This window comes from Scyliorhinus canicula, chromosome 20 (assembly GCF_902713615.1).
Source record: "Scyliorhinus canicula chromosome 20, sScyCan1.1, whole genome shotgun sequence".
NCBI lineage: Eukaryota > Metazoa > Chordata > Chondrichthyes > Carcharhiniformes > Scyliorhinidae > Scyliorhinus > Scyliorhinus canicula.
The window spans coordinates 91,329,477-91,344,603 of NC_052165.1; the positions used below are offsets into that span (position 1 = coordinate 91,329,477).

The window sequence follows — 15,127 nt, forward strand, 5'->3', positions numbered from 1 at the left end:
CCATGCTGTACCTGTCCTGGGAATGTTTGATGGGGACAGTGTAGAGGGAGCTTTACTGTATCTAACCCCGTGCTGTGCCTGTCCTGGGAGTGTTTGATGGGGACAGTGTAGAGGGAGCTTTACTCTGTATCTAACACCGTGCCGTACCGTCCTGGGAGTGTTGATGGGGACAGTGTAGAGGGAGCTTTACTCTGTATCTAACCCCGTGCTGTCCCTGTCCTGGGAGTGTTTGATGGGGACAGTGTAGAGGGAGCTTTACTCTGTATCTAAACCCGTGCTGTACCTGTCCTGGGAGTGTTTGATGGGGACAGTGTAGAGGGAGCTTTACTCTGTATCTAACCCCGTGCTGTACCTGTCCTGGGACTATTTGATGGGGACAGTGTCAAGGGAGCATTACTCTGTATCTAACCCCGTGCTGTACCTGTCCTGGGAGTGTTTGATGGGGACAGTGTGGAGGGAGCTTTACTCTGTATCTTACCCCGTGCTGTACCGGTCCTGGGAGTGCTTGATGGGGACAGTGTAGAGGGAGCTTTACTCTGTATCTAACCCCGTGCTGTACCTGTCCTGGGAGTGTTTGATGGGGACAGTGTAGAGGGAGCTTCACTCTGTATCTAACCCCGTGCTGTACCTGGCCTGGGAGTGTTTGATGGGGACAGTGTAGAGGGAGCTTCACTCTGTATCTAACCCCGTGCTGTACCTGTCCTGGGAGTGTTTGATGGGGACAGTGTACAGGGAGCTTTACTCTGTATCTAACCCCGTGCTGTACCTGTCCTGGGAGTGTTTGATGGGGACAGTGTAGAGGGAGCGTTACTCTGTATCTAACCCCGTGCTGTACCTGTCCTGGGAGTGTTTGATGGGGACAGTGTAGAGGGAGCTTTACTCTGTATCTGACCCCGTGCTGCACCTGTCCTGGGAGTGTTTGATGGGGACAGTGTAGAGGGAGCTTTACTCTGTATCTAACCCCGTGCTGTACCTGTCCTGGGAGTGTTTGATTGGGACAGTGTAGAGGGAGCTTTACTCTGTATCTAACCCCGTGCTGTACCTGTCCTGGGAGTGTTTGATGGGGACAGTGTAGAGGGAGCTTTACTCTGTATCTAACCCCGTGCTGTACCTGTCCTGGGAGTGTTTGATGGGGACAGTGTAGAGGGAGCTTTACTCTGTATCTAACCCCATGCTGTACCTGTCCTGGGAGTGTTTGATGGGGACAGTGTAGAGGGAGCTTTACTGTATCTAACCCCGTGCTGTGCCTGTCCTGGGAGTGTTTGATGGGGACAGTGTAGAGGGAGCTTTACTCTGTATCTAACACCGTGCCGTACCGTCCTGGGAGTGTTTGATGGGGACAGTGTAGAGGGAGCTTTACTCTGTATCTAACCCCGTGCTGTCCCTGTCCTGGGAGTGTTTGATGGGGACAGTGTAGAGGGAGCTTTACTCTGTATCTAAACCCGTGCTGTACCTGTCCTGGGAGTGTTTGATGGGGACAGTGTAGAGGGAGCTTTACTCTGTATCTAACCCCGTGCTGTACCTGTCCTGGGACTGTTTGATGGGGACAGTGTCAAGGGAGCATTACTCTGTATCTAACCCCGTGCTGTACCTGTCCTGGGAGTGTTTGATGGGGACAGTGTGGAGGGAGCTTTACTCTGTATCTTACCCCGTGCTGTACCGGTCCTGGGAGTGCTTGATGGGGACAGTGTAGAGGGAGCTTTACTCTGTATCTAACCCCGTGCTGTACCTGTCCTGGGAGTGTTTGATGGGGACAGTGTAGAGGGAGCTTCACTCTGTATCTAACCCCGTGCTGTACCTGGCCTGGGAGTGTTTGATGGGGACAGTGTAGAGGGAGCTTCACTCTGTATCTAACCCCGTGCTGTACCTGTGTTTTGGGGGGGTGGGTGGGGGCTCATTGTGGGGAACGGGGGGGGGGGGGGGTGACATGCAGAGAAATCTCACTTTGTCCATCCATGAATTTTTGGAAGAATTCCGACCAGGTTCCCGGTTCCGGCAACAATTGGGCCATACGTTGGTAGTGAAAATGTGAGACGAGACAATCCTTGGCGTTGCGAGCGACTACTAGGGTCTGGGAAGAGAAAGATTGATTCATTCGCGATGCCTCACGCTGCCCTTTAACCTGGTGTTTAGAAGATTGTGAGGGGAAAATAGAACGATGGGTCACAGATACAGGTCGAAAGGCGGTTGATTTAGAACTGAGATGAGGAGGAACTACTTCTCGCAGAGGGTGGTGAATTTGTGGAACTCGCTGCCCCGTAGTGCGGGGGAGTCGGAATCATTATAACAAAATCCGGCAGGAGCTAGGGAATGTGGATTGAAAGCAGCTGTTTAAGGGTAAATCCACATTTGAAAAGTGGGAGTTTTTTAAGGAAAGGTTGATTAGAGTGCAGGACAGACATGTCCCTGTGAAAATGAGGGATAGAAATGGCAAGATTAGGGAACCATGGATGACGGGTGGAATTGTGAGACTAGCTAAGATGAAAAAGGAAGCATACATAAGATCGAGGCGACTCAAAACTGATGAAGCTTTGGAGGAATATCGGGAAAGTAGGACGAATCTCAAACACGCAATAAAGAGGGCTAAAAGGGGTCATGAAATATCTTTGGCTAACAGGGTTAAGGAAAATCCCAAAACCTTTTATTCGTATATAAGGAGCAAGAGGGCAACTAGAGAAAGGATTGGCCCACTCAAAGACAAAAGAGTGAATTTATGCTTGGAGTCAGAGGAAATGAGTGAGATTCTTAATGAGTACTTTGCATCGGTATTCACCAAGGAGAGGGACATGGCGGATGTTGAGGCTAGGGATGGATGTTTAAATACTTTGGGTCAAGTCAGCATAAGGAAGGGGGAAGTTTTGGGTATTCTAAAAGACATTAAGGTGGACAAGTCTCCAGGACCAGATGGGATCTATCCCAGGTTCCTGAGGTAAGCGAGGGACGAAATAGCTGGGGCCTTAACTGATATCTTTGCAGCATCCTTGAGCACGGGTGAGGTCCCGGAGGACTGGAGAATTGCTAATGTTGTCCCTTTGTTTAAGAAGGGTAGCAGGGATAATCCAGGGAATTATAGACCTGTGAGCTTGACGTCAGTGGTAGGCAAACTGTTGGAGAAGATACTGAGGGATAGGATCGATTCACATTTGGAAGAAAATACTTATCAGTGATAGGCAGCATGGTTTTGTGCAGGGAAGGTCATGTCTTACAAACCTAATAGAATTCTTTGAGGAAGTGACAAAGTTAATTGATGAGGGAAGGGCTGTAGATGTCATATACATGGACTTCAGTAAGGCGTTTGATAAGTTTCCCATGGCAGGTTGATGGAAAAAGTGAAGTCGTATGGGGTTCAGGGTGTACTAGCTAGATGGATAAAGAACTGGCTGGGCAACAGGAGTCAGAGAGTAGTGGTGGAAGGGAGTGTCTCAAAATGGAGAAAGGTGACTAGTGATGTTCCACAGGGATCTGTGCTCGGACCACTGTTTGTGATATACATAAATGATCTGGAGGAAGGTATGTGTGGTCTGATTAGCAAGTTTGCAGATGATGCTAAGATTGGTGGAGTTGCAGATAGCGAGGAGGACTGTCAGAGAATACAGCAAAATATAGATAGATTGGAGAGTTGGGCAGAGAAATGGCAGATGGAGTTCAATCCAGGCAAATGAGAAGTGATGCATTTTGGAAGATCAAATTCAAGAGCGGACTATATGGTCAATGGAAGGGTCCTGGGGAAAATTGATGTACAGAGAGATCTGGGAGTTCAGGTCCATTGTACCCTGAAGGTGGCAAGTGCAGGTCAATAGAGTGGTCAATGAGGCATACAGCATGCTTGCCTTCATCGGACGGGGTATTGATTACAAGAGTCGGCAGGTCATGTTACAGTTGTATAGGACTTTGGTTCGGCCACATTTGGAATACTGCGTGCAATTCTGGTCGCCACATTACCAGAAGGATGTGGATGCTTTAGAGAGGGTGCAGAGGAGGTTCACCAGGATGTTGCCTGGTATGGAGGGTGCTAGCTATGAGAAAGGTTGAGTAGATTAGGATTGTTTTCGTTGGAAAGACGGAGGTTGAGGGGAGACCTGATTGAGGTCTACAAAATTATGAGAGGTATGGACAGGGTGGATAGCAACAAGCTTTTTCCAAGAGTGGGGGTGTCAGTTACAAGGGGTCACGATTTCAAGGTGAGAGGGGGAAAGTTTAAGGGAGATGTGCGTGGAAAGTTTTTTACGCAGAGGGTGGTGGGTGCCTGGAACGCTTTACCAGCGGAGGTGGTAGAGGCGGGCACGATAGAATCATTTAAGATGCATTTAGACAGATATATTTGGGCAGCACGGTAGCATAGTAGTTAGAATAAATGCTTCACAGCTCCAGGGTCCCAGGTTCGATTCCCGGCTTGGGTCACTGTCTGTGTGGAGTCTGCACGCTCTCCCCGTGTCTGCGTGGGTTTCCTCCGGGTGCTCTGGTTTCCTCCCACAGTCCAAAGATGTGCGGGTTAGGTGGATTGGCCATGCTAAACTGCCCGTAGTGTCCTAATAGTAAGGTTAAGGGGGGGAGTTGTTGGGTTACGGGTATAGGGTGGATACGTGGGTTTGTGTAGGGTGATCGTTGCTCGGCACAACATCGAGGGCCGAAGGGCCTGTTCTGTGCTGTACTGTTCTATATATGAACAGGCGGCAACAGATGGAAGTAGACCTTGGAAAATAGGCGACAGGTTTAGATAAAGGACCTGGATCGGCGCAGGCTGGGAGGGCCGAAGGGCCTGTTCCTGTGCTGTAATTTTCTTTGTTCTTTGTTCTTATTATTAAATCGTTGCAAGAAGGAGATGGATATATTTCTGATCGAAAATGTGTTAAAGGGATATGGGGTACAGACAGTGAGGTGGATTGAAGACCAGGAAGAGATCAGCCATGATTTGATTGAATGGCAGAGCAAGCTCCAAGGGCTGAATTGTCGACTTCCACTCCTAAATCCTAAGACCCTATGTCCCGACGGTAAATTGCCCCACAGTGTCCCAAAGTTAGGTGGGGTTGCTGGGTTGCGGGGATAGGGTGGAGGCGTAAACTTGGGTTGGGCGCTCTTAAAGGGGCCAGTGTAGAGTCGATGGGCTGAAAGGCCTCCTTCTTCCCTGTAAATTCTCCAAGGTTCTTCACCGCCCTTCTTGATCACACTTCAGTTCATCTTTCCAGCTTAGTTTGTTTTTGTTTGCGGCTGTATCCTTTGAAGGACGGCCCCCTTTTTAATTTCACCCTCAGTTACTTTAATGTAGTTTAATTGCGTTGTTCATAATCGTTCGAGACTGGGGGAGGGGCGAGTGAGAAGGGACGTGATTGAGGGAGTTTTGAACAGGGATGATGGGTTTACAGGGTCGATGGGGGGTGGGGAGTGCGGGGGTGGGGGGAGGGGGGGGGGGGGGGCGAAGTGTCCCGGGTCCCTACCTTACAGTCCTGCTCCCAGAAGGATTTGGGAACCAGTTGGATCGGGAGGTGAGTTTTAATCACCCTCGGAGACGCCATTTTCTCAATCAGTTCAATACCTGCGAGATGGAGATGTTACAGCATTCCGCTCAAATAATCCTGCTCACATTGTACACCCGACTCTCCCCGGGGTACGGGTCCCTCCCCCCCCCCCCCCCCCCACGGGCACCAACTCTCCCCGGGGTACGGCTCCCCCCCCATGGGCACCGACTCTCCCCGGGGTACGGGTCCCTCCGCACGGGCACCGACTCTCCCCGGGGTACGGGTCCCCCCCCCCCCACGGGCACCGACTCTCCCCGGGGTACGGGTCCCTCCCCACAGGCACCGACTCTCCCGGGGTACGGGTCACCCCCCCACGGGCACCGACTCTCCCCGGGGTACGGGTCCCCCCCCCCCCACGGGCACCGACTCTCCCCGGGGTACGGGTCCCTTCCCACAGGCACCGACTCTCCCCGGGGTACGGGTCACCCCCCCACGGGCACCGACTCTCCCCGGGGTACGGGTCCCTCCGCACGGGCACCGACTCTCCCCGGGGTACGGGTCCCTCCCCACGGGCACCGACTCTCCCCGGGGTACGGGTCCCCCCCCCCCCCCCCCACGGGCACCGACTCTCCCCGGGGTACGGATCCCTCCCCACGGGCACCGACTCTCCCCGGGGTACGGGTCCCTCCCCACGGGCACCGACTCTCCCCGGGGTACGGGTCCCCCCACGGGCACCGACTCTCCCCGGGGTACGGGTCCCCCCCACGGGCACCCACTCTCCCCGGGGTACGGGTCCCCCCCCACGGGCACCGACTCTCCCCGGGGTACGGGTCCCTCCCGCCACGGGCACCACTCTCCCCGGGGTACGGGTCCCTCCCCACGGGCACCGACTCTCCCCGGGATACGGGTCCCTCCCCACGGGCACCGACTCTCCCCGGGGTACGGGTCCCTCCCGCCACGGGCACCACTCTCCCCGGGGTACGGGTCCCTCCCCACGGGCACCGACTCTCCCCGGGGTACGGGTCCCTCCCCACGGGCACCGACTCTCCTCGGGGTACGGGTCCTCCCGGGGAGGCAGTCCTATACAACGTATCGTCAATCGGCCTTTTCCCCTCTATAGCCTGTTGACGTCGCTCCGACAGAGGAAGTTGGTCCTCATCCCAGTCTCCAATGGGCAGTCCTCTTATCCTGAAACTCTGCTCCTCCCCCCCCCACCACCGCATTCTAAATACCCCCCCAACCCACCCACGAGGAAACATCCTCTCAGTATCCGTACTGTCCAGCCCCCCCACCTAAGAATCTGATACGTTTCAATCTACTTCTGACACTAATAAAGATTATTACTATTAAAAGTTTGTCTCTCGTTCGTCTAAACGCCAACGGGTTTAGAGCCCCAACCTGGCCAAACCTCTCCTCGTGAGACAGCCCTCCCCCCCCACCCCCCACCCCCCCACCCCCACTCCATCCTGGCGAATCTCCTCTGAACTGCCTCTGACGGGATCTACCCTCTGAAACCCTACACAGTACTCCAGCTGCGGAAACGCCAACACCCCGCACAGCTCGCACAAAGCTTCCTGGCTGTTGTACTGCATCCCACCCCATCCTTCACGAAAAAAGGGTCTGACCCGGTGGATACTTGTCCATGAAGAATTCGAGGAAGGGGATTCGTTCGTAGACAGGCGCTTGTTTACACATCTTCCCATCACCGTTCTGATTGATCAGATCCACAATTTCCTGTGTCCACGTTGTCCCTGTGGAGAGAGGAAGAGAGAGAGACGGAGAAGGAGAGAAAGAGAAAGAGAGAGAAAGGAGACAGAGAGAGAGAGAGTGTGTGTGTGTGAGAGAGACAGAGAGCCAGAGAGCCAGAGAGAGAGAGACAGAGAGAAAGGAGATAGAGAGAGGGAGACAGAGACACAGAGAGAGAGACAGAGAGACAGAGAGAGAGACAGAGACAGAGAGACAGAGAGGGACAGAGAGAGACAGAGAGAGAGAAATGAGGCAGAGAGAGAGAGAGAAGGAGACAGAGAGAGAGAGAGAGAGACAGACAGAGAGACAGAGAGAGAGAATGAGACAGAGACACAGAGAGAGGAACAGAGAGAATGAGAGTGAGAGAGAGGAACAGAGAGAATGAGAGTGAGAGAGAGGAACAGAGAGAGTGAGAGTGAGAGAGGAACAGAGAGAGAGAGTGAGAGAGGAACAGAGAGTGAGAGTGAGAGAGAGGAACAGAGAGTGAGAGAGGAACAGAGAGAGAGAGTGAGAGGAACAGAGAGAATGAGAGTGAGAGAGGAACAGAGAGAATGAGAGTGAGAGAGGAACAAAGAGAATGAGAGTGAAGGAGGAACAGAGAGAGTGAGAGAGGAACAGAGAGAATGAGAGAGGAACAGAGAGAGTGAGAGAGGAACAGAGAGTGAGCGTGAGAGAGAGGAACAGAGAGAGTGAGAGTGAGAGAGAGGACAGAGAGAGTCAGAGTGAGAGAGAGGAACAGAGAGAGTGAAAGTGAGAGAGAGGAACAGAGAGAATGAGAGTGAGAGAGGAACAGAGAGAGTGAGAGTGAGAGAGGAACAGAGAGAGAGAATGAGAGTGAGAGAGAGGAACAGAGAGAGTGAGAGAGGAACAGAGAGAGAGGATGAGAGTGAGAGAGGAACAGAGAGAGTGAGAGTGAGAGAGGGAGAGAGAGAATGAGATTGAGAGAGAGGAACAGAGAGAGTGAGAGAGGAACAGAGCGAGTGAGAGTGAGAGAGGAACAGAGAGAATGAAAGTGAGAGAGGAACAGAGAGAATGAGAGTGAGAGAGGAACAGAGAGAGTGAGAGAGGAACAGAGAGAGTGAGAGAGGAACAGAGAGTGAGAGTGAGAGAAACAGAGAGAGTGAGAGTGAGAGAGAGGAACAGAGAGAGTGAGAGTGAGAGAGGAACAGAGAGAGAATGAGAGTGAGAGAGAGGAACAGAGAGAATGAGAGTGAGAGAGAGGAACAGAGAGAGTGAGAGAGGAACAGAGTGAGAGTGAGAGAGGAACAGAGAGAGAGAATGAGAGTGAGAGAGAGGAACAGAGAGAGTGAGAGAGGAACAGAGAGAGAGTGAGAGTGAGAGAGGAACAGAGAGAGTGAGAGTGAGAGAGGAACAGAGAGAGAATGAGTGAGAGAGAGGAACAGAGAGAATGAGAGTGAGAGAGGAACAGAGAGAGTGAGAGTGAGAGAGGAACAGAGAGAATGAGAGTGAGGGAGTAACAGAGAGAATGAGAGAGAGGAACAGAGAGAGTGAGGAGTTGAGAGAGAGGAACAGAGAGAGTGAGAGAGGAACAGAGAGAGTGAGAGTGAGAGAGAGGAACAGAGAGAGTGAGAGTGAGAGAGAGGAACAGAGAGAGTGAGAGTGAGAGAGAGGAACAGAGAGAGTGAGAGTGAGAGAGAGGAACCGAGAGAGTGAGAGACGAACAGAGAGAGAATGAGAGTGAGAGAGGAACAGAGAGAGAGAATGAGAGTGAGAGAGGAACAGAGAGTGAGAATGAGTGAGAGAGAGGAACAGAGAGAGTGAGTGAGAGGAACAGAGAGAGTGAGAGAGGAACAGAGAGAGAGAATGAGAGTGAGAGAGGAACAGAGAGTGAGAATGAGTGAGAGAGAGGAACAGAGAGAGTGAGAGTGAGAGGAACAGAGTGAGTGAGAGAGGAACAGAGAGAGAGAATGAGAGTGAGAGAGGAACAGAGAGAGTGAGAGTGAGAGAGGAACAGAGAGAATGAGAGTGAGAGAGAGGAACGACGAGAGTGAGAGTGAGAGAGAGGAACAGAGAGAGAGAGTGAGAGAGAGGAACAGAGAGAGTGAGAGTGACAGAGAGGAACAGAGAGTGAGAGTGAGAGAGAGGAACAGAGAGAGTGAGAGAGAAACAGAGAGTGAGAGGAACAGAGAGAATGAGAGTGAGAGAGGAACAGAGAGAATGAGAGTGAGAGAGGAACAAAGAGAATGAGAGTGAAGGAGGAACAGAGAGAGTGAGAGAGGAACAGAGAGAATGAGAGAGGAACAGAGAGAGTGAGAGAGGAACAGAGAGAGTGAGAGTGAGAGAGTAACAGAGAGAATGAGAGTGAGAGAGGAACAGAGAGAATGAGAGTGAAGGAGGAACAGAGAGAGTGAGAGAGGAACAGAGAGAGTGAGAGAGGAACAGAGAGAGTGAGAGTGAGAGAGAGGAACAGAGAGAGTGAGAGTGAGAGAGAGGAACAGAGAGAGAGAGTGTGTGAGAGAGAGGAACAGAGAGAGTGAGAGTGAGAGAGAGGAACAGAGAGAGTGAGAGTGAGGAACAGAGAGAGTGAGAGAGGAACAGAGAGAATGAGAGTGAGAGAGAGGAACAGAGAGAGTGAGTGTGCGAGAGGAACAGAGAGAGAGAGAATGAGAGTGAGAGAGGAACAGAGAGTGAGAATGAGAGTGAGAGAGAGGAACAGAGAGTGAGAATGAGAGTGAGAGAGAGGAACAGAGAGAGTGAGTGAGAGGAACAGAGAGAGTGAGAGTGAGAGAGGAACAGAGAGAGAGAATGAGAGTGAGAGAGGAACAGAGAGTGAGAAGAGAGTGAGAGAGAGGAACAGAGAGAGTGAGAGTGAGAGGAACCGAGAGAGTGAGAGAGGAACAGAGAGAGTGAGAGTGAGGGAGGAACAGAGATAGTGAGAGTGAGAGAGGAACAGAGAGAATGAGAGTGAGGGAGAGGAACAGAGAGAGTGAGAATGAGAGAGGAACAGAGAGAGTGAGATAGAGGAACACAGAGAGTGAGAGTGAGAGAGGAACAGAGAGAGTGAGAGTGAGAGAGAGGAACAGAGAGTGAGAATGAGAGTGAGAGAGAGGAACAAAGAGTGAGAATGAGTGAGTGAGAGGAACAGAGAGAGTGAGAGAGGAACAGAGAGAGAGAATGAGAGTGAGAGAGGAACAGAGAGTGAGAATGAGTGAGAGAGAGGAACAGAGAGAGTGAGTGAGAGGAACAGAGAGAGTGAGAGAGGAACAGAGAGAGAGAATGAGAGAGAGGAACAGAGAGAGTGAGAGTGAGAGGAACAGAGTGAGTGAGAGAGGAACAGAGAGAGAGAATGAGAGTGAGAGAGGAACAGAGAGAGTGAGAGTGAGAGAGGAACAGAGAGAATGAGAGTGAGAGAAAGGAACAGAGAGAGTGAGAGTGAGAGAGAGGAACAGAGAGAGAGAGTGAGAGAGAGGAACAGAGAGAGTGAGAGTGACAGAGAGGAACAGAGAGTGAGAGTGAGAGAGAGGAACAGAGAGAGTGAGAGAAAAACAGAGAGTGAGAGGAACAGAGAGAATGAGAGTGAGAGAGGAACAGAGAGAATGAGAGTGAGAGAGGAACAAAGAGAATGAGAGTGAAGGAGGAACAGAGAGAGTGAGAGAGGAACAGAGAGAATGAGAGAGGAACAGAGAGAGTGAGAGAGGAACAGAGAGAGTGAGAGTGAGAGAGTAACAGAGAGAATGAGAGTGAGAGAGGAACAGAGAGAATGAGAGTGAGGGAGTAACAGAGAGAATGAGAGAGAGGAACAGAGAGAGTGAGAGTGAAGGAGGAACAGAGAGAGTGAGAGAGGAACAGAGAGAGTGAGAGAGGAACAGAGAGAGTGAGAGTGAGAGAGAGGAACAGAGAGAGTGAGAGTGAGAGAGAGGAACAGAGAGAGTGAGAGTGAGGAACAGAGAGAGTGAGAGTGAGAGAGGAACAGAGAGAATGAGAGTGAGAGAGAGGAACAGAGAGAGTGAGAGTGAGAGAGGAACAGAGAGAGAGAGAATGAGAGTGAGAGAGGAACAGAGAGTGAGAATGAGAGTGAGAGAGAGGAACAGAGAGTGAGAATGAGAGTGAGAGAGAGGAACAGAGAGAGTGAGTGAGAGGAACAGAGAGAGTGAGAGTGAGAGAGGAACAGAGAGAGAGAATGAGAATGAGAGAGGAACAGAGAGTGAGAATGAGAGTGAGAGAGAGGAACAGAGAGTGTGAGAGTGAGAGGAACCGAGAGAGTGAGAGAGGAACAGAGAGAGTGAGAGTGAGGGAGGAACAGAGATAGTGAGAGTGAGAGAGGAACAGAGAGAATGAGAGTGAGGGAGAGGAACAGAGAGAGTGAGAATGAGAGAGGAACAGAGAGAGTGAGAGTGAGAGAGGAACAGAGAGAGAGAATGAGAGTGAGAGAGGAACAGAGAGTGAGAATGAGAGTGAGAGAGAGGAACAGAGAGAGTGAGAGTGAGAGGAACCGAGAGAGTGAGAGAGGAACAGAGAGAGTGAGAGTGAGGGAGGAACAGAGATAGTGAGAGTGAGAGAGGAACAGAGAGAATGAGAGTGAGGGAGAGGAACAGAGAGAGTGAGAATGAGAGAGGAACAGAGAGAGTGAGATAGAGGAACACAGAGAGTGAGAGTGAGAGAGGAACAGAGAGAGTGAGAGTGAGAGAGAGGAACAGAGAGAGTGAGAATGAGAGAGGAACAGAGAGAGTGAGAGTGAAGGAGGAACAGAGAGTGAGAGTGAAGGAGGAACAGAGAGAGTGAGAGTGAGAGAGGAACAGAGAGAGTGAGAGTGAGAGGGGAACAGAGAGAATGAGAGGAACAGAGAGAGTGAGAGTGAGAGGAACACAGAGAATGAGAGAGGAACAGAGAGAGTGAGAGTGAGAGAGAGGAACAGAGAGAATGAGTGTGAGAGAGGAACAGAGAGAGTGAGAGTGAGAGAGACAGAGAGAATGAGAGTGAGAGAGGAACAGAGAGAGTGAGAGTGAGAGAGGAACAGAGAGAATGAGAGTGAGAGAGGAACAGAGAGAATGAGAGTGAGAGAGGAACAGAGAGAATGAGAATGAGAGAGAGGAACAGAGAGAGTGAGAGTGAGGGAGGAATAGAGAGAGTGAGAGTGAGGAACAGGGTTAGAGAGAAAGAGACACCCCCATGAGTGACCAGGAGAATCAAATTCACACAGATTTCAACAGCCCCCCTCAAACATCCTTTGGTCTCCACCGTGAGGCCTGGGCCCTCTCCCTCCACCGTGAGGCCTGGGCCCACACCCTCCACCGTGAGCCCTGGGCCCAACCAGTCCACCGTGAGGCCTGGGCCCACTCCCTCCACCGTGAGGCCTGGGCCCACTCCCTCCACCGTGAGGCCTGGGCCCACTCCCTCCACCGTGAGGCCTGGGCCCACTCCCTCCACCGTGAGGCCTGGGCCCACTCCCTCCACCGTGAGGCCTGGGCCCACTCCCTCCACCGTGAGGCCTGGGCCCACTCCCTCCACCGTGAGGCCTGGGCCCTCTCCCTCCACCGTGAGGCCTGGGCCCACTCCCTCCACCGTGAGGCCTGGGCCCACTCCCTCCACCATGAGGCCTGGGCCCTCTCCCTCCACCGTGAGGCCTGGGCCCACTCCCTCCACCATGAGGCCTGGGCCCACTCCCTCCACCGTGAGGCCTGGGCCCTCTCCCTCCACCGTGAGGCCTGGGCCCTCTCCCTCCCACCGTGAGGCCTGGGCCCACCCTCCACCGTGAGGCCTGGGCCCTCTCCCTCCCACCGTGAGGCCTGGGCCCACCCTCCACCGTGAGGCCTGGGCCCACTCCCTCCACCGTGAGGCCTGGGCCCGGTCCCTCCACCGTGATGCCTGGGCCCCTCTCCATCCACCATGAGGCCTGGGCCCACTCCCTCCACCAGGAGGCCTGGGCCCGGTCCCTCCAACGTGAGGCCTGGGCCCTCTCCCTCCACCATGAGGCCTGTTCCCCTCTCACCTGATTTGGGGTAGGTGGCAATGAGCAGGTCATCGGGCTTGGCCTGGAAGTTTTTCACCATCTCCCAGTTATCGACCACCCAGTCGGGTAAGGGGACATCTTCCAGCAGTTTGAGCTGCGGCCTCCTGATTGTCAAGTCTCGCAGCTCCGGATGATAGTCCAGCTCCATCTCCAGGATCCTGAAACTGGGCAGCACCATGGTCAATTCATTCAGGACACAGAGGCTCCGCCCCCCCCCCCAACCCGCCCCGCACTGACCCTCACCCATTATATGGAGAGAGATAGAGAGAGAGGGAGACAAGCGGCACGGTAGCACAGTGGTTAGCACTGTTGCTTCACAGTTTGCCAGGGTCCCAGGTTCGATTCCCGGCTTGGGTCACTCTCTATGCGGAGTCTTCACGTTCTCCCCGTGTCTGCGTGGGTTTCCTCCGGGTGCTCCGGTTTCCTCCCACAAGTCCTGAAAGACGTGCTTGTTGGGTGAATTGGACATTCTGAATTCTCCCTCTGTGTACCCGAACAGGGGCCGGTATGTGGCGACTAGGGGCTTTTCACAGTAACTTCATTGCAGTGTTAATGTCAGCCTACTTGTGACAATAATAAAGATTATTATTTAGAAACAAATGCAAAAGGAGAGCGAGGCGCAGAAATAGTCAGTCACAGAGTGACTGAGAGAGAGAGACACAGAGAGAGAAACAGAGAATCAGAGAGACAGAGCGAGGCAACGAGATAGACAGACAGACAGAGGGACAGACAGACAGAGGGACAGACAGACACAGAGACAGACAGACAGAGGGACAGACAGACACAGAGACAGACAGACAGAGGGACAGACAGACAGAGGGACAGACAGACACAGAGACAGACAGACAGAGGGACAGACAGACAGAGGGACAGACAGACACAGAGACAGACAGACAGAGGGACAGACAGAGAGCTTACCTTGCTGAATCTCAGTCAGTTTAATCTTTGAGCTGTGAATTGGGGTTAACTTTGAGGAGGAGTTTGTCACCAATCGAGGAGACAGATTGCAAGTGTTGACGTGTGTGGAACCAGTTTGGTTTCATTCCTTCCCCTTCGCTCTGGGCAAGGGGCCGGGTTCAGGCACGTCGAGACAGAGAGGCCTGGGGGGTGGGTAGAGGGGGGAGAGGAACTCTGGATTGGATTTGTTTATTGTCACGTGTACCGAGGTACAGTGAAAAGTATTTTTCTGCGAGCAGCTCAATAGAATGTGGTAGTCACCACTAGCAGTGTTATATGTATTACGGTAAGGCCCGTATAATAAAGATACATGGGTAAATCCCTGCCTGCTGGCTCCACCCAGTAGGCGGAGTATAAATGTGTGGGCTCACCGAGCTGCAGCCATTCTGGTTCCAGCTACAGGAGGCACCACATCTCAGCTCAATAAAGCCTCGATTATTCCACTACTCTCGTCTTTGTAGTAATTGATTGTGCATCAGAGGTTATTAAGTAAATGAAAAGAGAAGAAAAGAAAATACATAATAGGGCAGCACAAGGTACAGAATGTGAGTACATAACACCGGCATCGGACGAAGCATACATAGAATATAGAACATTACAGGGCAGTACAGGCCCTTCGGCCCTCGATGTTGCGCCGACCTGTGAAACCCCTCTAAAGCCCATCTACACTATTCCCTTATCGTCCATATGCCTATCCAATGACCATTTGAATGCGTTTAGTGTTGGCGAGTCCACTACTGTTGCAGGCAGGGCATTCCACACCCTTACTACTCTCTGAGTAAAGAACCTACCTCTGACATCTGTCCTATATCTATCTCCCCTCAATTTAAAGCTATGTCCCCTCGTGCTGGACATCACCATCTGAGGAAAAAGGCTCTCAATGTCCACCCTATCTAATCCTCTGATCATCTTGTATGCCTCAATTTAGTCACTTCTTAACCTTCTTCTCTCTAAAGAAAACAGCCTCAAGTCCCTCAGCCTTTCCTCATAAGACCTT

The 15,127-nt window shown here is 52.2% G+C and overlaps 1 protein-coding gene across 1 annotated transcript in view; it reads right to left on the reverse strand.

Moving 5' to 3' along the window:
- Positions 1-14,185, reverse strand: part of LOC119954943 (sulfotransferase 1C2-like) — a 26,424-nt gene extending 12,239 nt beyond the window's left edge. Inside the window, exons 1-5 of the mRNA XM_038780679.1 lie at positions 14,092-14,185; positions 13,153-13,337; positions 7,082-7,207; positions 5,436-5,533; positions 1,945-2,071 (exon numbers count right to left, since the gene is read on the reverse strand). Of these exons, the coding sequence (XP_038636607.1) occupies positions 1,945-2,071; positions 5,436-5,533; positions 7,082-7,207; positions 13,153-13,321 (520 nt within the window). The 5' untranslated portion in view covers positions 13,322-13,337; positions 14,092-14,185. The remainder of the gene's footprint in view (positions 1-1,944; positions 2,072-5,435; positions 5,534-7,081; positions 7,208-13,152; positions 13,338-14,091) is intronic.
- Positions 14,186-15,127: the final 942 nt, after the last annotated feature.